General features: G+C 39.4%; 2 protein-coding genes across 2 annotated transcripts; both read right to left on the minus strand.

The window, feature by feature from the left end:
* Nucleotides 1-589: 589 nt before the first annotated feature.
* Nucleotides 590-6,472, minus strand: LOC129808920 (uncharacterized). Its single transcript, XM_055858826.1, has 3 exons — nt 5,758-6,472; nt 763-5,316; nt 590-683 (listed from the first exon to the last, which is right to left on the minus strand). Exons 1-2 carry the CDS (start codon nt 6,470-6,472, stop codon nt 1,304-1,306), a joined length of 4,728 nt encoding a protein of 1,575 aa, XP_055714801.1. The 3' UTR covers nt 590-683; nt 763-1,303.
* Nucleotides 6,473-9,684: 3,212 nt separating this feature from the next.
* On the minus strand, nt 9,685-16,170 carry LOC129808921 (uncharacterized). Its single transcript, XM_055858827.1, has 4 exons — nt 15,848-16,170; nt 15,700-15,773; nt 15,489-15,636; nt 9,685-15,425 (listed from the first exon to the last, which is right to left on the minus strand). The coding sequence occupies exon 4, from the start codon at nt 15,133-15,135 to the stop codon at nt 9,685-9,687; it is 5,451 nt and encodes a 1,816-aa protein (XP_055714802.1). The 5' UTR covers nt 15,136-15,425; nt 15,489-15,636; nt 15,700-15,773; nt 15,848-16,170.
* Between the last annotated feature and the right edge of the window lie 5,871 nt (nt 16,171-22,041).

Below are 22,041 nucleotides of genomic sequence, written 5' to 3' on the forward strand. Positions count from 1 at the left end.
TTAAGTTTTTTTGTAACGGTCTTTTAAAAAATTTTTGAAAAAAATTAAAAATTAATTTTTCTCAAAAACCCCATTCTCAAAAATTTTGATTTTTTTACTGTTGATCAGTAACATTGAGTACTATATTCCCTGAAAAGGCGAGCTTCCACTTTTGCACTTACTTTTTTTAAAAAATATTTGAAAAATTACCATATTTTCAAAATTAAAAATAAACAGTTAAACTCAAAATTTTGAGTTCAACTTTTCAGGGAATATAGTACTCCACAATACTTATAAACAGCAAAAAAATCAAAATTTTTCGAAATCAAGTTTTTGAAAAAAAATTTTTTTTTGATTTTTAAATAAAAATGTCTTTTATTGACAAAAATCAAACTTTAAGACACATTTGACACATGTGTCAATATGTAGATTTTTTTTAAACGGAATTTCAAAAAAAAAATTTTTTTTAATTTTTTCAAAAATAATCCAAAAAAATTTCCAAAATTTTTTTTTTTTGAAAAACTAAAAGGAAACAAAAAACATAATTAGTACATGTGTTTAATATGATTTAAAGGCTTATTTTTGTCAATAAAAGACATTGTAGGGGGGAAGTATGATTCTCACCTATTAAATTAGAAGAATAAATGTATAAATGAATATTCTACCCTCAGCTTTGTACACGGTTTTCTCTCAGTGTAGCCCACCTATAAAATGAGATGAATAAATATTGAATAATTTTCTTCCCTCCAATTTGTGTTAGGATTTCTCGGAGTGTAAGCCCACCTATTGAATGAAAAAGAACAAAGAGCTTTAATATCCGGGCTCCGGAGGATCAAACTTTGATCCTGCTGTGTCTCACGGGATCCTAAATTATTTGATGCCTTCAGCAGACTGTTGAGATCACTGGAAATTTCCTGGATTTCCTCAATTTTCACTCTGTTTCTTCCTCCTCGTGGTTCACACGTTGAAATTAAAATTCCGTTTTCCCCTTTTTCACTTCACAATTTATTAGCAAATTCACTTTAAATTATGACAAATAGATTATTAAACTTTTTTTTTTTTAACTTCCTTAACCAATATAGTTTTACAATAATTTTAATTTAATGATTTAATCGAATGCTCAAGTACTCTTTTTCACTTTGTTCACTTTACTATAGACTGTCCAAGACTGATAAAAATTGAGAGAAAAATTGAGATAAAAGGTCACTTTGCCACATATCCTCCCGTTACCCAAATCACTGCAGTATATCTAGTTTTCTGCCAATCATCTTATTTTTCAATCACTGCCCCTGAATACTTGTGATTTTAGGCTTTCGCGCGCAAATTAAGAATTGGCGCGTACACTCCCCCTCGAAATTGCATTCATAGGTTCAACAGGTAATTTTACGACCTTACTGATTGGACGTTTAAGATTTCCTCGGGAAGTTTTTACAGTGATCACACGAACCTTTTGATCTTTTCCTGGATGAATTTCGACGACTTTTCCCAAGGGCCAGCAAGTAGATGGTAAATTGTCCTCCATGAATAAGACTATATCTCCAACTTTTAAATTATCTTTGGATTTTGTCCACTTACTGCGCACTTGAAGAGTGTTGAGATATTCTCTCTTCCACCTTGATGAGAAGTCTTGGCAAATTTTCTGGCATAATTGCCATCGATCAAGTCTATTCATTGGGAGATGCTTTAAGTCTGGGTCTGGTAATTGAGTCAGTGAAGTACCAGTCAAAAAATGTCCGGGTGTCAAACATGAAGGATCGTCCGGATGAGTGGAGATGGGTACAAGGGGGCGACTATTGAGGACTGCTTCTATCTCAGAGAGGGTTGTCTGCAATTCTTCAAAGGTAAGTGGGGTTTGGCCAAGAATACGCTTCAAATGAAACTTACAGGATTTTACGGCCGCCTCCCACAATCCACCATGATGAGGTGCCTTTGGAGGTTGAAAACACCATTGAATGTTCCGCTCCGAAAGAAAATTTGCAAAGATTTCCTGAGATTTTGTTTGCTGGAACATTCTTTTCAACTCATTGTCTGCTCCAATAAATGTAGTTCCCTGATCTGAGTACATATGAGTAGGTAGTCCTCTTCTCGCTACAAATCTCCTCAGAGTTGCAATGAAGGCATCTGTTTCTAGAGCGCTCACTAATTCCAAATGCAAAGCCTTCGTTCCCATGCAGACGAAAACTGCAACATACGCTTTAATGGGAGAACCTTTACGATTTACAGATTTTAAAAGCAGAGGCCCTGCAAAATCAACTCCTGTTGCTTGGAAAGCCTTAATAGCGGTCACTCGATGCTCAGGAAGTTCTCCCATCAATTGCTCCTGCTGTGGAGGATTTGCCTTAATGCATTTAATGCAGTTATGTGTAATAGATCTGCACAAATTGCGTCCATCCATGGGCCAGTACGCTTGACGTAGCTGAGCCAATATTAATTGAGGACCCGCATGTAAGAGACTCAGATGAGTGTGAGTTGCAATCAAACGGGCAAGAATACTTTTCTTAGCCAATAGTTTAGGATGGCGAACATCGTAGGGTTCTCCGGACTTTTGCAACCTACCACCAACACGTAATATGTTATCCGAGTCCAGAAATGGACGCAATTTACGAATCGCCGCAAATCTCTGAGAAGTGTTAAAATTTTTGGTTTTTATGGTAACTAAAATCTGATCGAAGTGTTCTTGTTGGTCCCAACGCACGAGAAACTTGTCAGCTTCCCCAAGCTCATGGGTTTTGAGGAATTCTGATGTACTTTGAGCGGCTGTCTGTCGGGTACAACGTTTTAGCTTGAGCTTGAAGACATTAACTGTTCTGATACACCAAGCCAATACTCTTCGAATGCGATTATAGCTTCCAATATTGGTTGTTAAGTAAGAATAGATTGGATTTGAGTCAGATGACTCTGCTGGTACATTAATCAGCGTGACCTGCTCATCAACAATAGGAAACTGAGACGAGGCATCAAATGGTGGAGGCCAATGCTGAGGTTCTTTGCGGATGAACTGAGGACCCTGCCACCATAAAACTGAATTCTTTAATTTTCCGGGAAGGGCTCCTCGAGACAATATGTCAGCTGGATTCTCCAAGGTTGGTACATGTCTCCATTGTTGAGGATTGGATACACTTAAAATTTTCGCTGCACGTCTCTTGACAAATAATTCACGTCTCTCATGAGGAGAGTGAATTTGGTGCAAGATGATTGTAGCATCAGTCCAAAAAAAATGATCTGAAATCTGTAGGGACTGCGAAACTACACTCATCAATTCAGTTGCCATGACAGCTCCACATAATTCCGCCTTCGGGATTGTAAGACTCTGAGACACTTTATTTTTTAGTGGAGTGATTTTAGATTTTGCAGTCAACAAACGAGAAGATCTCTGTCCATTGGCATCTTCACAGACAAGGTATATGGCAGCTCCATATGCAACGAAACTTGCATCGCAGAATGCGTGCAGTTCATTTGAAGAGGGATTTTCGATTGAAGAAACCCATCTAGGAATGCGTAAGTACTGAATTAATGGTAAATCCTCAACGAAAATTTTCCATTCCAATGACAAATCATCAGGAACAGGCTGATCCCAAGTGGTACTGACTTCCCAAGTACTTTGGAAAATTAACTTAGCCTTTGTGATTAATGGGCTTATTAATCCAATGGGATCAAAAATTCGAGCGATGGTAGACAGGATTAACCGCTTGGTGATAGGTTGGTCTTCAATAATTTCTTGAACAATATATTGAAAAGTGTCTGAATTGGGATTCCAAATCATACCAAGGGTTTTCACTGTCTCATCTTCAAAATTGAGTGTCTCTTGGGTTGCTGGTTTGTCTTCAATGGCATAGGGACAATTGGATTTAAACTTTGAAAGCTGCATTCCAGCACGGTTCAAGAGACTGATCAACTGACCTTTCAATTCAAGAAGTTCTTCAACACTTGTAACCGACGTAAGGCAATCGTCGACATAAAAGTTTGACAAAATAGCTCTTGAGGCTAATGGGAAATCCTCTCCTTCATCTGCGACCAGTTGGTTGAGGACTCTGGTGGCTAAAAATGGAGATGGAGCAACTCCGAAACAGACTGTGCGGAACCTGAAAGCCTTTACTGGATCATCTGCATTTTCCCGCCATACAAAACGTTGATAGTCGCGATGCCTTGGCTCCAAGAGTACTTGCAAATACATCTTGACTATATCGCACGTTAGAGCGAACTTGTGCTGGCGAAATCTCAAAAGAACAGAGACCAAAGTGGGTTGGACAACTGGGCCCACTTTTAGACAGTCATTTAGACTCAGACCGCTTTGAGATTTGGAGCTTGCATTAAAAACTATACGAACTTTTGTGCTAGTGGACTGTTCGCGAATTACGCAATGGTGTGGCAGATAATAAGATGCCAATCCCATTTCATTGAACGGAACAGCCTCAATAATGTTAAGGGAGAGATATTCATTAAACACATTCGAATACTCTTGTTTCAAATCACTGTTTTTATTTAATCGCCTCTCTAAATAGAACAATTGTTTTGTTGCAGCAGCTTGATTATTTCCCAATTCATTGACTTTCTCGTTGAATGGGAGCTCAACAATATAGCGACCTTCAGCATTTCTTGTAGTAGTAGATGCAAACTGATCCTCGACTTCTTTGTACTCAGCAACCTGATCCTTGGGCCTATCTATTTCCTCAATTTCCCAAAATTTCTTGATGGCACTCTCGATGCTGGATAAGGTTGATACGTGACACATCAAATTTCGTGGGGAATTGGAGTGAGACTCAATATTGCAGGGACCCACCACAAGCCAACCAAAAACGCTTTGTTTCAAGAGTGGAGCATCTTTCCCAATAGAGTGAGACCCTTCCTGAATAAATTGCCAAAAATATTGTCCTCCAATGAGTAAATCGATTGATTGGCGTTTATTCCAATCAGGATCCGCCAAGGTAAATTGTGGAGGAATTGGAACACACTTTGCATCAATTGGACGACTTGGTTGATCACTAGTGATCTTCTTCATAACCAGGCAGTCAAGAGAGACTCTGTGATTTGAACTATTCCCAATCTGAAGGGAGATACTAACACTTTGGTGAGCCACATGGCGTTTAGACCCAACACCTTCTAAAGTAAAATCTGTGTATTGGGTTGGAATGCGAAGTTGCTGGCGCAAGTTTGTGGTAATTAAGTTTACTTGCGACCCTGCATCAAGAATGGCGCGACAGACACGAACCTCATTATTGTGGCCAATTAATTTTACCCTAGCAGTCGCAAGCAACACCTGAGTATCCAAACCTCCCCCATTTTCTGTGCAACTAAGTGAAGATGAGGCTGATGGTTTTGGATCAGACAAAGACGATGCTGATGGTTTTGAAGACTCACGTCCTTGTTCATTGGATAAGGGGTGCAGTGCTTCATGCAGCAATCGATTGTGGCGTTGGTTGCAAGATTTGCAAAGAGGGTATGAGCAGGCAGAGAGGATATGTGACTCGGAGAGACAATTGTGACAAATTTTTAATTGAGTGGCAACTTCTACTCTCTTTTGTGACGAAAGAGCCAAAAACTGTTTGCAACGGTATAGTTTATGGCAGTGCTTCTTACAATATGGGCATAAATCATTAGCATCAGAAGCAACATAAGAAGAAGCACGAGGTTTATCTTTAGATTTCTTAGTCTTGGAATAGTTAGCATTATCTAATTTTACATCATTAGTTTGTGTTAAAGATTTAGAGTATAATTCTTAAGACTTACATCGCTTTGAAAGAAATACTTCGAAATCCGTCCAAGTAGGTATGTCCTCACCTATTTCCCGGGACCACAGCGTCTTAGATTCGTCATCAAGTTTCTGACTAATGAAGTAGATGAGCCAAGGATCCCTCTGTGTAACTTTAATGGCTTCCAAGGCTTGCAGAATTGATCTTGAACCTGAGTAGAGACTTTTAAGGCTGCTTGCTGATGGATTAGAGATGGCCGGTAATTTCAGGAATTTTTCGATGTGTGCGTTGACGATCATGACCTTGTTATCATAGCCGCTCTTCACTATTTCCCAGGCTGCATCATAGTTCTCGTCCGAAATAGTGAGATGGTCGATAGATGCGAGAGCCTCTCCTTTCAATGAATCCTTTAGATAATGCAATTTTTGCGATTTAGATAGCTGATCATTCTTGTCAACAATTGAGATAAAGATGTCTTGATATGATTTCCACTGCGCATAATCTCCATTGAATTGTGGCAGTTTCATTGGCTCAAGTTTCGCGACCTTTGGAGCATTGCTTGTGTAGGAATGATTCAGATTAAATGACGATTGTCCAGCAAGGGTAGAGTCCAACATTGTTTGTAAATCATCCTTATGAGACTGAAATATAGTTTCAAACCTCCTTTGATCAGCAATACGTTGCTCCTTTTGTTCTTTCAGTTGAGCAAGCATAAGATCAATCAGCTGATTTACATTGGCTGACCCACGAGAATGTAACTGTTCCTCATCTTCATTGGACGTCCCTGGTTGAGAGTTGGCCATCGCAAGAAGACGGGAAATAGTGAAATGGGTTTGTGAACAATCTTCAAGAAAGCCTGAAAGCTCACTTTCTTCCTCTTCCTTTTGTGCTCCTATCGATTCTGAAATTATCTCTTGCTGAATTTTCGTGAATTTAGCCTCAATTCTTTCTAGGGAATCGCGATGTGCAATAAGTTGAATGCGAGCATTAGAATCGCTTAACAGCGAGGAATTTGTAGAATATTCTTCTAACACGTTCTTTATTTGGGTGAGTTGCCCCTTATATGATGATCGAGTTTTCTTCTGAGGCATTTTGGGTGGCAGAGCAAGCTGGCTGAAGATCAAATTGCCTTCTCAGGGATAATCAAGAGTGCTATCTCTTTCCTTCTAAAGCTCTGAAATGCACAATCAGGCACGGATGCTCTCCTTGATGACCCCTATGGCCTCGAACGGACCAAGTGTAGGGGGGAAGTATGATTCTCACCTATTAAATTAGAAGAATAAATGTATAAATGAATATTCTACCCTCAGCTTTGTACACGGTTTTCTCTCAGTGTAGCCCACCTATAAAATGAGATGAATAAATATTGAATAATTTTCTTCCCTCCAATTTGTGTTAGGATTTCTCGGAGTGTAAGCCCACCTATTGAATGAAAAAGAACAAAGAGCTTTAATATCCGGCTCGAAGGACCAAGTGTAGGGGGGAAGTATGATTCTCACCTATTAAATTAGAAGAATAAATGTATAAATGAATATTCTACCCTCAGCTTTGTACACGGTTTTCTCTCAGTGTAGCCCACCTATAAAATGAGATGAATAAATATTGAATAATTTTCTTCCCTCCAATTTGTGTTAGGATTTCTCGGAGTGTAAGCCCACCTATTGAATGAAAAAGAACAAAGAGCTTTAATATCCGGGCTCCGGAGGATCAAACTTTGATCCTGCTGTGTCTCACGGGATCCTAAATTATTTGATGCCTTCAGCAGACTGTTGAGATCACTGGAAATTTCCTGGATTTCCTCAATTTTCACTCTGTTTCTTCCTCCTCGTGGTTCACACGTTGAAATTAAAATTCCGTTTTCCCCTTTTTCACTTCACAATTTATTAGCAAATTCACTTTAAATTATGACAAATAGATTATTAAACTTTTTTTTTTTTAACTTCCTTAACCAATATAGTTTTACAATAATTTTAATTTAATGATTTAATCGAATGCTCAAGTACTCTTTTTCACTTTGTTCACTTTACTATAGACTGTCCAAGACTGATAAAAATTGAGAGAAAAATTGAGATAAAAGGTCACTTTGCCACATATCCTCCCGTTACCCAAATCACTGCAGTATATCTAGTTTTCTGCCAATCATCTTATTTTTCAATCACTGCCCCTGAATACTTGTGATTTTAGGCTTTCGCGCGCAAATTAAGAATTGGCGCGTACAGACATTTTTATTTAAAGATCAAAATTTTTTTTTTTTTTCAAAAACTTGATTTCGAAAAATTTTGATTTTTTGGCTGTTTATAAGTATTGTGGAGTACTATATTCCCTAAAAAGTTGAACTCAAAATTTTGAGTTTAACTGGTTATTTTTAATTTTGAAAATATGGTAATTTTTCAAATATTTTTAAAAAAAAGTAAGTGCAAAAGTGGAAGCTCGCCTTTTCAGGGAATATAGTACTCAATGTTACTGATCAACAGTAAAAAAATCAAAATTTTTGAGAATGGGGTTTTTGAGAAAAATTAATTTTTAAATTTTTTCAAAAATTTTTTAAAAGACCGTTACGAAAAAACTTAAGCAGATAATGCAAAATCAGGTATATCGTTTTAAAGAGTATAAAATTATCTTTCAAATAAAAAAAAAGAGTAAGAAGAAATCTCAACCCGTTCCCGAAATAGAGCATTTTAAAATATTTGCCAAAAATCACAATTGAGGAATGAAGCGCGAGGCGCCATCTTTGACGCCATGTATCTCCGGCCAGGAATTTTTTTCGGACGAAAAAAAAATAGGGGTATATTATTTTATCGTGTACTTTAACATATGTAAAATTCAAAAACATCCAAGACCATGAAGGGTACCCCTATGGTCGTTTTGAGATGGATTGGCCCATTAAAATATTTTAACGCTTTTATTTTTGTGTTAATTTTATAACACATCTTGGGGCCTCAGTGGATCAGTGGATAGAGCAGTGGCTCTGTGACTGTGAGGTCGAGGGTCCGAGACTAGGCAGCTGCAGATTTTTCAGCTGCTGTAATAGTCTCGAATTCGTCCAGTGAATGAATGGAAAAGTAATGCCAATACATTGACAATGAACCGCCTAAAAAGAGAGGTTGGTATAGGAAATAAGTTTCGACATGCAGAGTTCAGTCGAATACAAATACTCATTCACTGCCCAGATCCTCAAACCAAGGTTGGTTTACCGTGATATAAAGCGGTACTGTGTGTATCAGAACGCACACAGAGCACTGTGATGTGGAGCAGGTTTACTCGCCTTGGGGGTTAAGATAGAACAGGAGAATGGGGAGTGCATAATGGGCCCAAATAAGTGGCCAGGGTGCAGCGGTTCCGCAAGGAATATAACCGACCCATAGACAAATCTTAATCTTATAACACATCTTAATAAATTATACATTTTTTCACTTCTGGTAGGTGTTTCAAACTATAATCATCACAGCGGCTGCACCAAATGTGAAACGGAAGGAGAGTATTTTCACGAAGGAAGACACATGAGTTTTTACAATATCAATGCAGCAAAAAGAACAGATGACGGTTTTCGAAAGCAGATTGATAGAAGCCACCATAAGGAAAAATCAGCATTGGGGAAGCTTCCAATTGATATTGGTGTGTTTACCTGTGATGGTAACAAAAGGTGTGATGAGGATAAGAATGATGCAATGTATTACCCTTTGGTGGGAATTAGTGTACCTATGAGAATAATTTGACTGCTTTAAGTATGTGACTGCTGTATTGAAAGACCCCTTGAGGGTATTGAGTGATACCTGTAAGAATGGAGGAAAAGATTAGAATCTGGCGAGATTTGACCAGATTCCCGATTCCTGCCAATTCCCTTAACAGCACGATGAAGAACACACTTTTTTCTAATTCAGATAGTGATTTAATTCACAAATTTTGACAAAATAACTCAGATAATTAATAAATTGCTTATGAAGAAAACTTCCAATGACGCCTCGATGACAGACCGCTTAAAAGAATGACGACAAAGACAATGAATGACGTGAAGTCAGTCGCTTCCGAAATTCGCCGCTTCGGAATCCGCCATTTCGGATGAACCATTCAAATGGCAACCGTCAGTACGGTACCATTCTGCCCCCTCTGGACTGTGTTCAGACTCCAGACCTTCTTGTCCTGTAGGTAGAACCGCAAGACGGGTGATGGCCCTCTTGTAAATTCCATCCTGTGTCTGGACTGCAGCAACGCGAACTCTGTTGTCCGCTCCCGGGTGGACGTCGACAACTCTTCCTAGAGGCCACTTCAAAGGTGGAATGTTGTCCTCTTGAATGATGACGAGGTCCCCTTTCTCGATGTTTGGACGTTCCTGTTGCCACTTCTTACGCTGTTGCATAGAAGTGAGGATTTCTCGATGCCAGCGCTTCCAAAAGTGTTGAAGGATTTGCTCGTTCAGACGCCATTTGGAGAGCCGGTTTTGTTGAATGTAAGTCAAGTCCTGGCTAGGTAAGGTATTGAGTGCTGTCCCAACTATAAAGTGCCCTGGTGTGAGCGCTGTGAAGTCCTGGGGATCGTTGGACATTGGACACAACGGACGTGAATTGAGACAGGCTTCTATCTCCACAATGATTGTCTCCAGAGACTCCAAGGTAAAAACTACGTTTCCAGCAACTCTTTTCAGGTGTGACTTGAAACTCTTCACAGCAGTTTCCCAAATTCCTCCAAAATGCGGACTGCGTGGAGGTATGAAGTGAAATCGGATTCCTTGCTGTGCAGAATCTGTTGAGATTGAAGTCTGGATCTTCTCGTCTCGGAGAAGTTGGTGAATGTCTGAGATTTGTTTTGCCGCTCCAACGAAGTTTTTTGCGTTGTCACAAAAGATGTCACTTGGTTTACCCCTGCGTGCGCAAAAACGACGAAGTGAGGCGATGAATGCTTCGGATGTGAGATCGTGAACCAGTTCGAGATGAACGGCTCTGGTCACGAAACACACATAAACTGCCACGTAGACCTTGACCACAGCAGACCGTCGAAGTGGTGGTTTGATGAAGAACGGGCCACAGAAGTCAATTCCAACACGGCTGAATGGTCGAGTGTATTGAATCCTTTCTGCTGGAAGGTTACCCATCAGCTGATGACTGAGTTGAGGTTTGCACTTGAAACAAGTGATGCATTTTCTGGCTGCCCTTTTGACGACGTCGAGACCTCTGAGTGGCCAAAACTGCTGTCTGATTGAAGCCAACACGAGCTGGTGACCACCATGGAGATTCTCTGCATGATGTTTTTCAGCAATCAAGTCCGTCAAGTGATGTTTGTCATGAAGGAGGATTTGATGCTTCTGCTCGTAGTTGAGATTCGCCTTGTGGATCCTGCCGCCTACTCTGAGAATTCCTTCTTCGTCAAGGAATGGGGCGAGACTCTTGATGCGTGATGCTTTTGAGAGCTCCTTGCCTTGTTTCAAGTGATGAATGTCTTCTGGGAAAGATTGTTGCTGGGAAGCCTTGATGATTTGCAACTTCGTATTGTGTAATTCGTCAACTGTCAGTGGCCCAGTGATTCTTTCAGAATTGTCCCGCTTGCAGAGAAACTTGTTATGAATGAACCTTTTGCAGTAAGCCAAAACCCTGACAATTTTCGTGAATCGTGAGTATTGATTGATGATTTCCCAGAATCTGTTGTTCTTCTTCGTGGTGAGGAAGACTCGTTGTTCGAGTTCCACTTCGTCCTCTGGAAAGCGCTCTTGAAACTCCTGAATACCACACACACTGAGATCGGGTCCATGCCACCAAAGTGAATGATTTGCAAGTTCGCTGGCTGTAGTACCTCTGGACGCAATGTCCGCAGGATTGTGTTCTGAAGGAACATAATCCCAATGTTCTCTTGATAGCGTTCCCTGAATGTCTGACACTCTATTTGCTACGAATGTCTTCCATTTTCGTGGATTTTCGGCAGCTAACCAGTGAAGAACAATCATGGAATCCGTGTATGCATGGATGGAATCAATTTTGCGAGTCAGAGATTGTTGTACGACACGAATCAGTTTCACTGCGAGCACTGCTCCACACAACTCTAAGCGAGGGATAGTGACTTGTTTGATTGGCGCTACCCTGCTCTTTGCGCACAGAAGTCTGCAACTCTCTTCGCCATCTGGTGTCACTGTGCGTATGTATATGCATGCCGCGTAACCCTTGATTGAGGCATCAGAAAAAGCAATCAACTGCGTTGTGTGTGTTGCTGAGTGTGGTGTGATGCATCGTGGTATGGATATTTGAGAAATATCACGAATGCTCTGTTGATATTCTGTCCATCGTTGAAGAATATCTGGATCTTCGATATCACTATCCCAGTCTATTTTGGTTTGCCAGAGAGTCTGCATTAACATCTTGGCAGTGATGACCACTGGTGTGAGCAGACCCAATGGATCGTAGACCTTGGATATCTCAGATAGAATGATCCGTTTTGTGACCTTGGAATTGCTTGGGATGGTATCGAATGAAAATATATCTTCACTTGGGTTCCACTTCAAGCCCAAAGCCTTGACTGTATCGTCTGGACTCAAACCAAGTGATGTTTCAATCTCGTGATCCTGATGAGGGAACTGTTGAATGACTTCCTGATGACTTGACATCCACTTTGTGAGCTCAAAACCTCCTTGTTTCATGAGACTATGAACTTGTGCACAGAGTTCCATAGCATTGTCGACGCTGTCTTGGCCAGACATGAAGTCATCAACGTAGAAATCTCTGGCTGCTGCTTCCTTAGCGAGTGGAAAGTCATCACCATCTTCTTGAATGAGTTGTTGCATGCATCTGGTACTCAAATAGCTAGCTGAGGCAGTGCCATAAGTGACCGTTTGTAGGAGATATGAAATGATTGGTTTGTCAGGTGACTCCCTCCAGAGGATTCTTTGCATGTTTTGGTCGTCTTCATGGACTCTGACCTGACGAAACATTTTCCTGATATCTGCCTTGACAGCCACGGTATGCTGGCGAAACCTGAGCAGTATTTGAAACAGATCTTCTTGGGTTTTGGGACCAACCATGAGTGTGCTGTTCAGTGAAATATTTGTTGACGACCTCGCAGAAGCGTCAAAAACAACTCGAACGGGTGTTGTCTTTGATGATGTTTTGACAACGGCGTGATGTGGAAGGTAGATTTCAGATTGGTTGGATGTGTATGATGCTGGAGCGGGGCGCATGTGTCCCAATGACTCGTACTCCCTCATGAATTCTACGTATTTCTCCTTGAGTGCGGTATTGCGCTGTAGCCTTCTTTCCACGCAGAGAAATCGCTTGAAAGCTGTTTGCTTGGAGTCCCCGATTAAATGAAGATTGTCCCTTGTTGGAAGACGCACAATGAAACGTCCATGTTCGTCTCGTGTCGTGTTCTCCAAAAAGTGCTTCTCACAAAGCTGCTCTTCTGATGAGAGAACAATTTGTGGCTCTTCTGCCTCCTCAATCGTCCAGAACTTCTCAAGTTGTTGCTGAAGAGGATCAGCTTGCTTGGTGAGAAAACATACGTTGTAACAGGCCTCACTATTTGTATTCACTGGGACAGTCCCTGAGACAATGTAGCCGAAGGCTGTCTCCCTGAACTCTGGAGACTCCCCAAAATTGCCTTGTCGAAGAGTTTTCCAGAATAGCTGAGCACCGAGTAGCATGTCCACTCTTCCCGGAATATTGAAGTCGGGATCGGCGAGCTGAATGTTTGATGGGATCAGTGTGCTGACATCTATGAGTGCTGTGGGTTGCACATCTGCGATCTCATCGACGACCACAAAGTCCACTGATGCAATGAACTTCTTTTCCTTTGTGTAGATGGCGGCCGTGACTGTGTGCTGAACCTCCATTGGATGCGGTGTCACACCTCTGAGTGGACGGAGTGATGTTGTCTGAAGTTGGAGGAATGCCCTTTCTGCAAATCTCTTTGTGATGAGATTGGGCTGACTGCATGAATCGTAAAATGTGCGACATTTGTAGAATCTTCTGTCTGCCCCCATGACCAGCAGACTGATTGTGGGTAGAAGAATCTCCTTTTGAGTGTGATCTGAATTGTCTGATGTTTGCATTGTACTGGCCAACACCATGCTTGTTTTGGTGGCCTGTTTGTCCACAGCCTGACTTGGAGGCACTGTTGATTGTTGTTGCTTTTCCACTGCCTTAGGCACCTCCTCTGCTGGTACTGTTTGCTTGTGAACAGCTGGTACGTTTGTGGAAAAGGCGTCATGCAGAAGGGTGTTGTGAAGCAAATGGCATTGCCTACAACTTGATGACTTGCAAGACTCTACTGTATGTGAAGCTCTGAAGCAGTTTGTACACAGGCGTGCCCCCTGGACGAGTTGCAGCCGCTGTTGAGGGTCGACTCCAATGAATTTTGGGCAATTGAAGACGCTGTGTCCAACTTGAGCACAGATCTTGCAAGTTGGTGAGTCACGGATGGCAAACGATTTCTGGCTATGAGGCTTCTCATTTGCTGCTTTGATTTGTTGTTTAGGTTTTGCACCCTTTGAATCAGCTGCTTTCTGTTGATTCCGCTGGCTACTGTCACCAGGCTTCAGCTGAATAGACTCTAGACTGTTGCAATGCTCATCGAGAAATTCCAGGAATTTGTCAAATGTCGGAATTTCAGACCTCTTGTTCTCACGTGCCCAGAGAAGCTTGGTTTCATCGTCCATCTTGTTGAGGTAGATGTAGATAAGCCAGACATCTCGTTCCTCACAGTTGAGAGCATTGAGCCCATTGATGACCTCAAGTGCAACGTCATACATCTGTCTGAGAGACTTGTAGTCTTGCCTTTTCAACGTTGGCTGACTCATGAAGAGGTGAATGAACTCTTCAACGGTGTTTTGTTTCTTGCTGAATCGTCTCTCGAGGACTTGCCAAGCTTTTTTGTAATTGTCATTAGTCACTTTGAGGTGCTTAATGGCGGACTTGGCTTTGCCCACGAGCAGCCCTTTGAGATACTGAAACTTCTGGACATCACTCAGGGATGAATTGTTGTGTATGTTGCATAGGAAGACGTCTCTGAACGATTCCCAATCTGCGTATTCGCCTGAGAATGTCTGCGTGGTGAGTTCAGGAAGTTTCATTCTTGATTTTGGTTCTGATTCCTTGTTTGCTAGGACTTCCAAAACCTGAAGTAGGCGCTCATCTGCTTGCGATGATTCACCAGTTGATTGTGTTGTGTGTTTTGTGATGTGCTTGAGCATCTGCCTGATTTTTGCGGTAGCAGATATCATTCTGTCATCAAATGCGTCTTCCTCAGCTTCCTCAGTGTCCAATTCTTCATCTGGAATGGTATTGTAAATTTGTTTTTGGACAACCTTGAAGTCATCTCGAATGTGGTGTAGATTCTCCTCATGAACTGAGAGAACTTCTTGAGTGAAAAGCTCTCTGTTTGAGTTGAGGTACGTCTCTATCCTTGTCAATCGACCCTTGACACGACCTCTCTCACGGTGAAGCTGTTTGAGATTAGGCTGACGTTGTGCTGCACCTTTCTCTGCCATCGTGAGAACGTGTAGGTGACTTCCGGAAGCTTAGAGGCTTGGAGATTGCGTCAATGTGAGAGTCTTCTGAGTAGCGAAGTGGCAATGGAGCACAGGGTTGGCTCAAAGGAGCCTCGGAGGACCAGTTTTATGGTGTGTTTACCTGTGATGGTAACAAAAGGTGTGATGAGGATAAGAATGATGCAATGTATTACCCTTTGGTGGGAATTAGTGTACCTATGAGAATAATTTGACTGCTTTAAGTATGTGACTGCTGTATTGAAAGACCCCTTGAGGGTATTGAGTGATACCTGTAAGAATGGAGGAAAAGATTAGAATCTGGCGAGATTTGACCAGTTTTATGGTGTGTTTACCTGTGATGGTAACAAAAGGTGTGATGAGGATAAGAATGATGCAATGTATTACCCTTTGGTGGGAATTAGTGTACCTATGAGAATAATTTGACTGCTTTAAGTATGTGACTGCTGTATTGAAAGACCCCTTGAGGGTATTGAGTGATACCTGTAAGAATGGAGGAAAAGATTAGAATCTGGCGAGATTTGACCAGTTTTATGGTGTGTTTACCTGTGATGGTAACAAAAGGTGTGATGAGGATAAGAATGATGCAATGTATTACCCTTTGGTGGGAATTAGTGTACCTATGAGAATAATTTGACTGCTTTAAGTATGTGACTGCTGTATTGAAAGACCCCTTGAGGGTATTGAGTGATACCTGTAAGAATGGAGGAAAAGATTAGAATCTGGCGAGATTTGACCAGATTCCCGATTCCTGCCAATTCCCTTAACAGCACGATGAAGAACACACTTTTTTCTAATTCAGATAGTGATTTAATTCACAAATTTTGACAAAATAACTCAGATAATTAATAAATTGCTTATGAAGAAAACTTCCAATGACGCCTCGATGACAGACCGCTCAAAAGAATGACGACAAAGACAATGAATGACGTGAAGTCAGTCGCTTCCGAAATTCGCCGCTTCGGAATCCGCCATTTCGGATGAACCATTCAAATGGCAACCGTCAGTACGGTACCAGATATGATTAGCCAATTCCCTGTCGCGGACTCTCTACACCTTCTGGATTTAGGAGTAGTTCGAAAATTATTGCAAGGATGGGTACATGTTAGCTACAATTTTCGAACCAAGTGGAGTGCCTCACAAATCACGAGTATTTCCCGCAATTTGTGTGAGTCAAATGCAAATCTGCCCTCTGAAATCCATCGTGAAGTTCGAGGATTAGATGTCCTGAGTTATTGGAAGGGGACTGAGTTTAGGACAGTTCTACTCTATGTAGGAATTGTTGTCTTCCGAGACTTTTTATCTCCAGAAGCATATTCCCACTTTTTGCTGCTTTTCTGTGCCACCACAATTTACTCTACCAACTACTACAGTAGATATGTAAATGTTGCTGGGAAAATGATTGAGGCATTCATCCAGATGTACATTAAAATTTACGGACTTGATTCCTTTGGACCGAATGTCCACAATCTGTCTCACATACTTGAAGATGTTCAACGTTTCGGAGAGCTTTCTTCGTTCAGCTCCTATCCATTCGAGAGTTTCTTGCACCAATTAAAACAATTGATCAGGACAGGGAATTCTCAATTAGCTCAAATTGCTACAAGACTAGGCGAGAAAGCGCAAATTAATTCGGCACATTCGATATTGAACGACTGTGAGTTACCCAAATTGAAGTATAAGGTCAACGAGTATCACGAGCTAGCCCCCGGCAAGTGGCCTCCGGAGTAGAAGCTATCTTCCGTCTCATTCACACTTGAGATTCAAATGGTATTTTTCTGCACTCGTGACCGTTAGGCGATATATTTCAAAACTGAGGCGAGCCTTGTTATACAAGACCTTGAGCCTTATGAAAAGGGATAAATATGCTACACTTCTGTATAAATACCTTTTCCCTAAGTTATATGTGAGCTGAGATCTTGACGAATTTATCTGATCGCGCTGACATCGCAAGAAAAATGCGTGGTTTTTAAGAGTTTCCGGAATTGCAGCTCAATATCGGTCCACTATCACTTGCTAGAACACTTTTACTCGCGAATAGTACAATTTTCGTCACATTGTATTGTAGGGTCAACAATAATTTATTAATTTTTGCATTTTCCCACCGCATAATTGCAAAAACCCTGGGGAAATGTCAAAAAACCCTATAAATAAACACCATTGGAAAGGAAGGAAAATTACTAAGGAAATGTCGGTGGACATGTCCGCTATTTCATTTTTTGAAATCAAAGCCTCTGCATTATAAGTTTTGATAAAATCACGATTTCTCTTTAATATTTTATTTCATATATCCAACATAAAACCTTTTATGATATTTAATAGCCATAATAATTTTTTAGTAATAATTTTTAAGCATTAAATTATGGTGAAACCACTGAAGGCAATAATATTTTGAAAAGGGACAGATAATCCTAACCGGCTTATGTAGGTGAGATTCTTAACGTGAGCTAGCTCGGAGTGCATGCAAATTCGATTTAGGGCTGAAGTTGGGAAACGCCATTCAGTTATCTTGAATCAAATTCGTGAAATTATGCAAATTTTGTATTTAAACCAAAATATCAAGGATTTGGATGAACTGGCACAAAAGTAATATATGGGTGAAATGTAGACCAGAATGTTCTCTATAATTTTCCCATAGAACATGATCTCATCGATTACTCAGAAGCCAAGATAAGCAAGGTTTTTTGTTTCTTAACTCGTTTTTTCATCCAGAGTGCCCCAAGTAGTCATTTGTTGAACTTCAACTATATCAAAGAATTGTTGTCTTTTGTGGGACTTTCCATTTAAAACCCTATTTTAAGTGTCTTGGTCGAGTAGAACCAGTCAAACTGGCATCTGAGTGGTTTCAAAGCGTTATTATGGGAAAAATCAATTTTTTCACACTTAAACGGCAAAATCTGAGTGATAGCGTAGTCTGAGTGGAAAATAATGTATGGACGAAATGTAGAGACAAATGTGCTCTACAATTATGTCGAAGTAATCATCAAAATCGGTTCAGCAACAGTCGAGATAATTGAGGTTATGTGATATTGAAATTGGTTTTTCGACTGTGGCGCCCCTGGTGTTGGTCCCACGTAGTTCAAATATTCTAGAAAGTTGTAGCATTTGGTGAGATCTTTCGTTTAAGCCCTCATTCATCAAAATCGGTCACATAGAACCGGAGATATGATTTTTTGAATTTCGTGAACTTTGACCCCTCATATCTCCGGTTCTATTGAAACCACAGCGCACTTATGCACCATTTTGAAGACGTCTTAGACTGGACTACAACATACTAAAATTTCATTAACTTGCACAATGCCGTTTTTGAGAAAAATGATTTTGAATTTCGATGAATTTTGACGCTATCGCAGCGCCACCTGTGGTGAATTTTTGAACTTCCATCTGAAAGTGCTCATCGAGACGAAACCAAAAAGGTAAAATTTATGTCGATATGTTAATTAGAACCGGAGATAGAGGCCGGTCAATGTTCGAACTTTGACCCCTTATAGCTCGGGTCAGGGGTTATGGATCGACTTAAGCTTTTTTTTGTTTGATAGGTATAATCAACGGCTACAACATACTGAAATTTCAGCCCGATTGCATAAGGAATTTTTGAGTTATTTAACTTTTAAGATTTAAAAAATTTCTTTTTAATAATAGAGCCCCTAGCGGTGGTTTTACGAACTTGCGATGTTAAAAGGGGAAGTGGCATTTCATGAGAGCTTTCTAAAAATCCCCCATTTTTTAAATTCTGACAATTATAACCGGAGTTATGGCCATTTTAAGATTTTTTTTTTGGACCCTTATAGCTCGGGTCAGGGGGGTCGGGGGACCTTAAGTTTGGTATTGATGGAAAGCTCTAAGGCCCAGATATAACATTCTAAAATTTGAGCCCGCTCGATGCCATAGGGGCGGAGCTATTGAGAAAACAAAAAAAGGGGGGTATTCAAAATGGCGAAAGGAGGGGTGGGGGTGGGGGGTCAATGCACCAAGTTGCAATTTTCATACGATATATAAACTTTGCCGAAAACCGCAAGTCGATATCTCTTTTAGTTTAGGAGCTATTAAGCTCCAAAGAGCGGCCAGACGGACGGACGGACGGACGGACGGGAACGGTTTTTAGCCATCCATATATTCGTGATCAGGAAGTGTCAAAACACATTCTGGCAAAGTTTGGGGCCAATCGGAGGACATGAGATTTAGTTAGGATTATAGTAGGTGAGATTGTTAAGAATCTCACCTAATATTGACTCACGAACGAAAATACTCTTTGCTCACCTGAATTCAACACATCCAACAACATAATGATCTCTTTAATAATTTAATACTTCTTCAAAAAATGCTTCACTAAATAAAAAAACAAAATAATAGTTAAAATAAGTCTTCTTGTGAATTTAACCTTCTAACAGTGTTTTCTTTAATATATGCAAAAAAAAAGTTCGAAAACAATGTTTTCTAGTATAATTATGATCCAATAAAGTCGAAAAAACCTTCCTTTCTCCATTATTTCATTTAGTTTAGGGGCTGGATGAGAAAATATAAATTTTTTGAAACGCTTTGTTTCTGAAATTCACATTTTTACTTTTTTCAATTTTTTTTAAATAAAATATACCAATTAGAATGACATAAGTATCATTCAGTAAAAAATAAATTTATTTTAGTCAGATAACTTTAAATCAATATTTTTATGGAAATTGGAAATGAGTTTTTTTGCACAAATATTTTTTGTTGCTTTTTTTCTGACCTGTCACTCAAAACTGGGGATACCAACTAAACGAAGAGTCAAAATGATTTCAAACTTTCAAAAGATGTTAGTAAGAATATTACCGAGGACACTATATAGCACTTTTAAATAAATAAAAATTTTCTAACCACAGTAAATGTAATTTTTGTGGAGACCGCCTTGAGACGGTCTAAGTCTTAGTTGATAGAGGGTTAAAAATTAAAGTTTTTTGTTTTTACTTAACCAAAAGTGTAAAACACAAAATGCTTCACTTAATAAATAAGATAAAACAAGAAACTGAGATATAATTTATTTTATTAATAACACTGTGCAACAGCAAAAAATGTGATTTCAAATGACCGATATTTTCGGATTCCTTGGTGTCTCCTGAGTGATAACTCCGAAGAAAGTTATGGTCTATCACGTCTAGTTTCTGAGCTAGATTAAGATGAAAATCTTTAAGAAATTGGTTAGAAATATTTTGTAAAATTTGCTTTATCTCAGAAATGGTACATCTTAGGATGTTAGTGTCTAAGGATTACTCAAGGATGTGTAGAGGAGGACTCAAGGAAAATATTCCAGGAACGAACCATATCCTTATGTCCTTATTTTCCTTGAAATGTTCCAGATTTTCCCCATAATCCCTAAATATCCTTCAAATCCATTTAAAGGATGCACAGGACGACTTGCATTGTTTACAAAAATTTTCTCCTGAATATCATATGATCATAAAACTTACCGTTATCCAGAAATTATGCATTTGAATTACATTATGAAGAACAGACTTTTCTCAAAAAATTCAATATTTTATCTCATATCTTACCAATATAAAATTATAGTAACTAATAGTTTACCTTTCTTTGCATTGAACTACCTAACACATTTCTGACATAGGGGAAACTAGGTTCTTACTTTTATAGAATTTCTCGTAAGGTACGGCAAATTAATGGAATATTAGGTGAGATTCTTAAAAATCTTATCTACTATAATTCTACCAAAATTTCATATCTTCCGATCGGGCCCAAACTTTGCCAAAATGTGTTTCGCCACTTCTTGATCACAAATATATGGGTGGATAAGACAGTTAGTTTTTGTAGTTTAGTGTAATAACGCTGCGAAAGTACTCAAGTGCTGATATGACCACTTTTACTCGACTACGTTATTTAAAATAATGTTTAAATGAAAGTTCTTACAAAATTCAATGATTCTTTAATATTGTCGTAGTTCGTCACATGGAAAAAAGAATCACTATGGTTAAAAAATGTGTTTAAAATGAATAAATTGAATTATCTTGGCCACCAAGCAGCCAAGTAAGAACCTAGTTTCCCCTATGTCAGAAGTGTGTTAGATAGTTCAATACAAAGAAAGGTAAACTATTAGTTACTATAATTTTATATTGGTAAGATATGAGATAAAATATTGAATTTTTTGAGAAAAGTCTGTTCTTCATAATGTAATTCACATGCATAATTTCTGGATAACGGTAAGTTTTATGATCCTATGATATTCAGGAGAAAATTTTTGTAAACAATGCAAGTCGTCCTGTGCATCCTTTAAATGGATTTGAAGGATATTTAGGGATTATGGGGAAAATCTGGAACATTTCAAGGAAAATAAGGACATAAGGATATGGTTCGTTCCTGGAATATTTTCCTTGAGTCCTCCTCTACACATCCTTGAGTAATCCTTAGACACTAACATCCTAAGATGTACCATTTTTGAGATAAAGCAAATTTTACAAAATATTTCTAAACAATTTCTTAAAGATTTTCATCTTAATCTAGCTCAGAAACCAGACGTTACGGACCATAACTTTCTTCGGGACATATACTCGGGAGACACCAAGGAATCCGAAAATACCGGTCATTTGAAATCACACGGAAAAAGTTTTCATTTTGTTGCACAGTGTAATCAATATCATACATTTCTCTTGTAATTTTAAACTAACAAGACTAGGGCAAAACTAGAGGCACTAGGGGTGTAAAAGGTTCTCATTATGAATCACTTCTATTCAAAAGCATCACAATATAACTTTTTCTTAATTTATATTTTATTCTATTTATAGTTAAAAAGTACTTTGCATGTATTTAACAAACATCTTATCTGCAGGCATTAAAAATAGGGAAGACTGGTGTAAAATCGCAAAACTGATACTTCTGATTTAATTTTAAGAATGATTTTAA

This window comes from Phlebotomus papatasi, unplaced genomic scaffold, assembly GCF_024763615.1.
Source record: "Phlebotomus papatasi isolate M1 unplaced genomic scaffold, Ppap_2.1 HiC_scaffold_200, whole genome shotgun sequence".
Lineage (NCBI taxonomy): Eukaryota > Metazoa > Arthropoda > Insecta > Diptera > Psychodidae > Phlebotomus > Phlebotomus papatasi.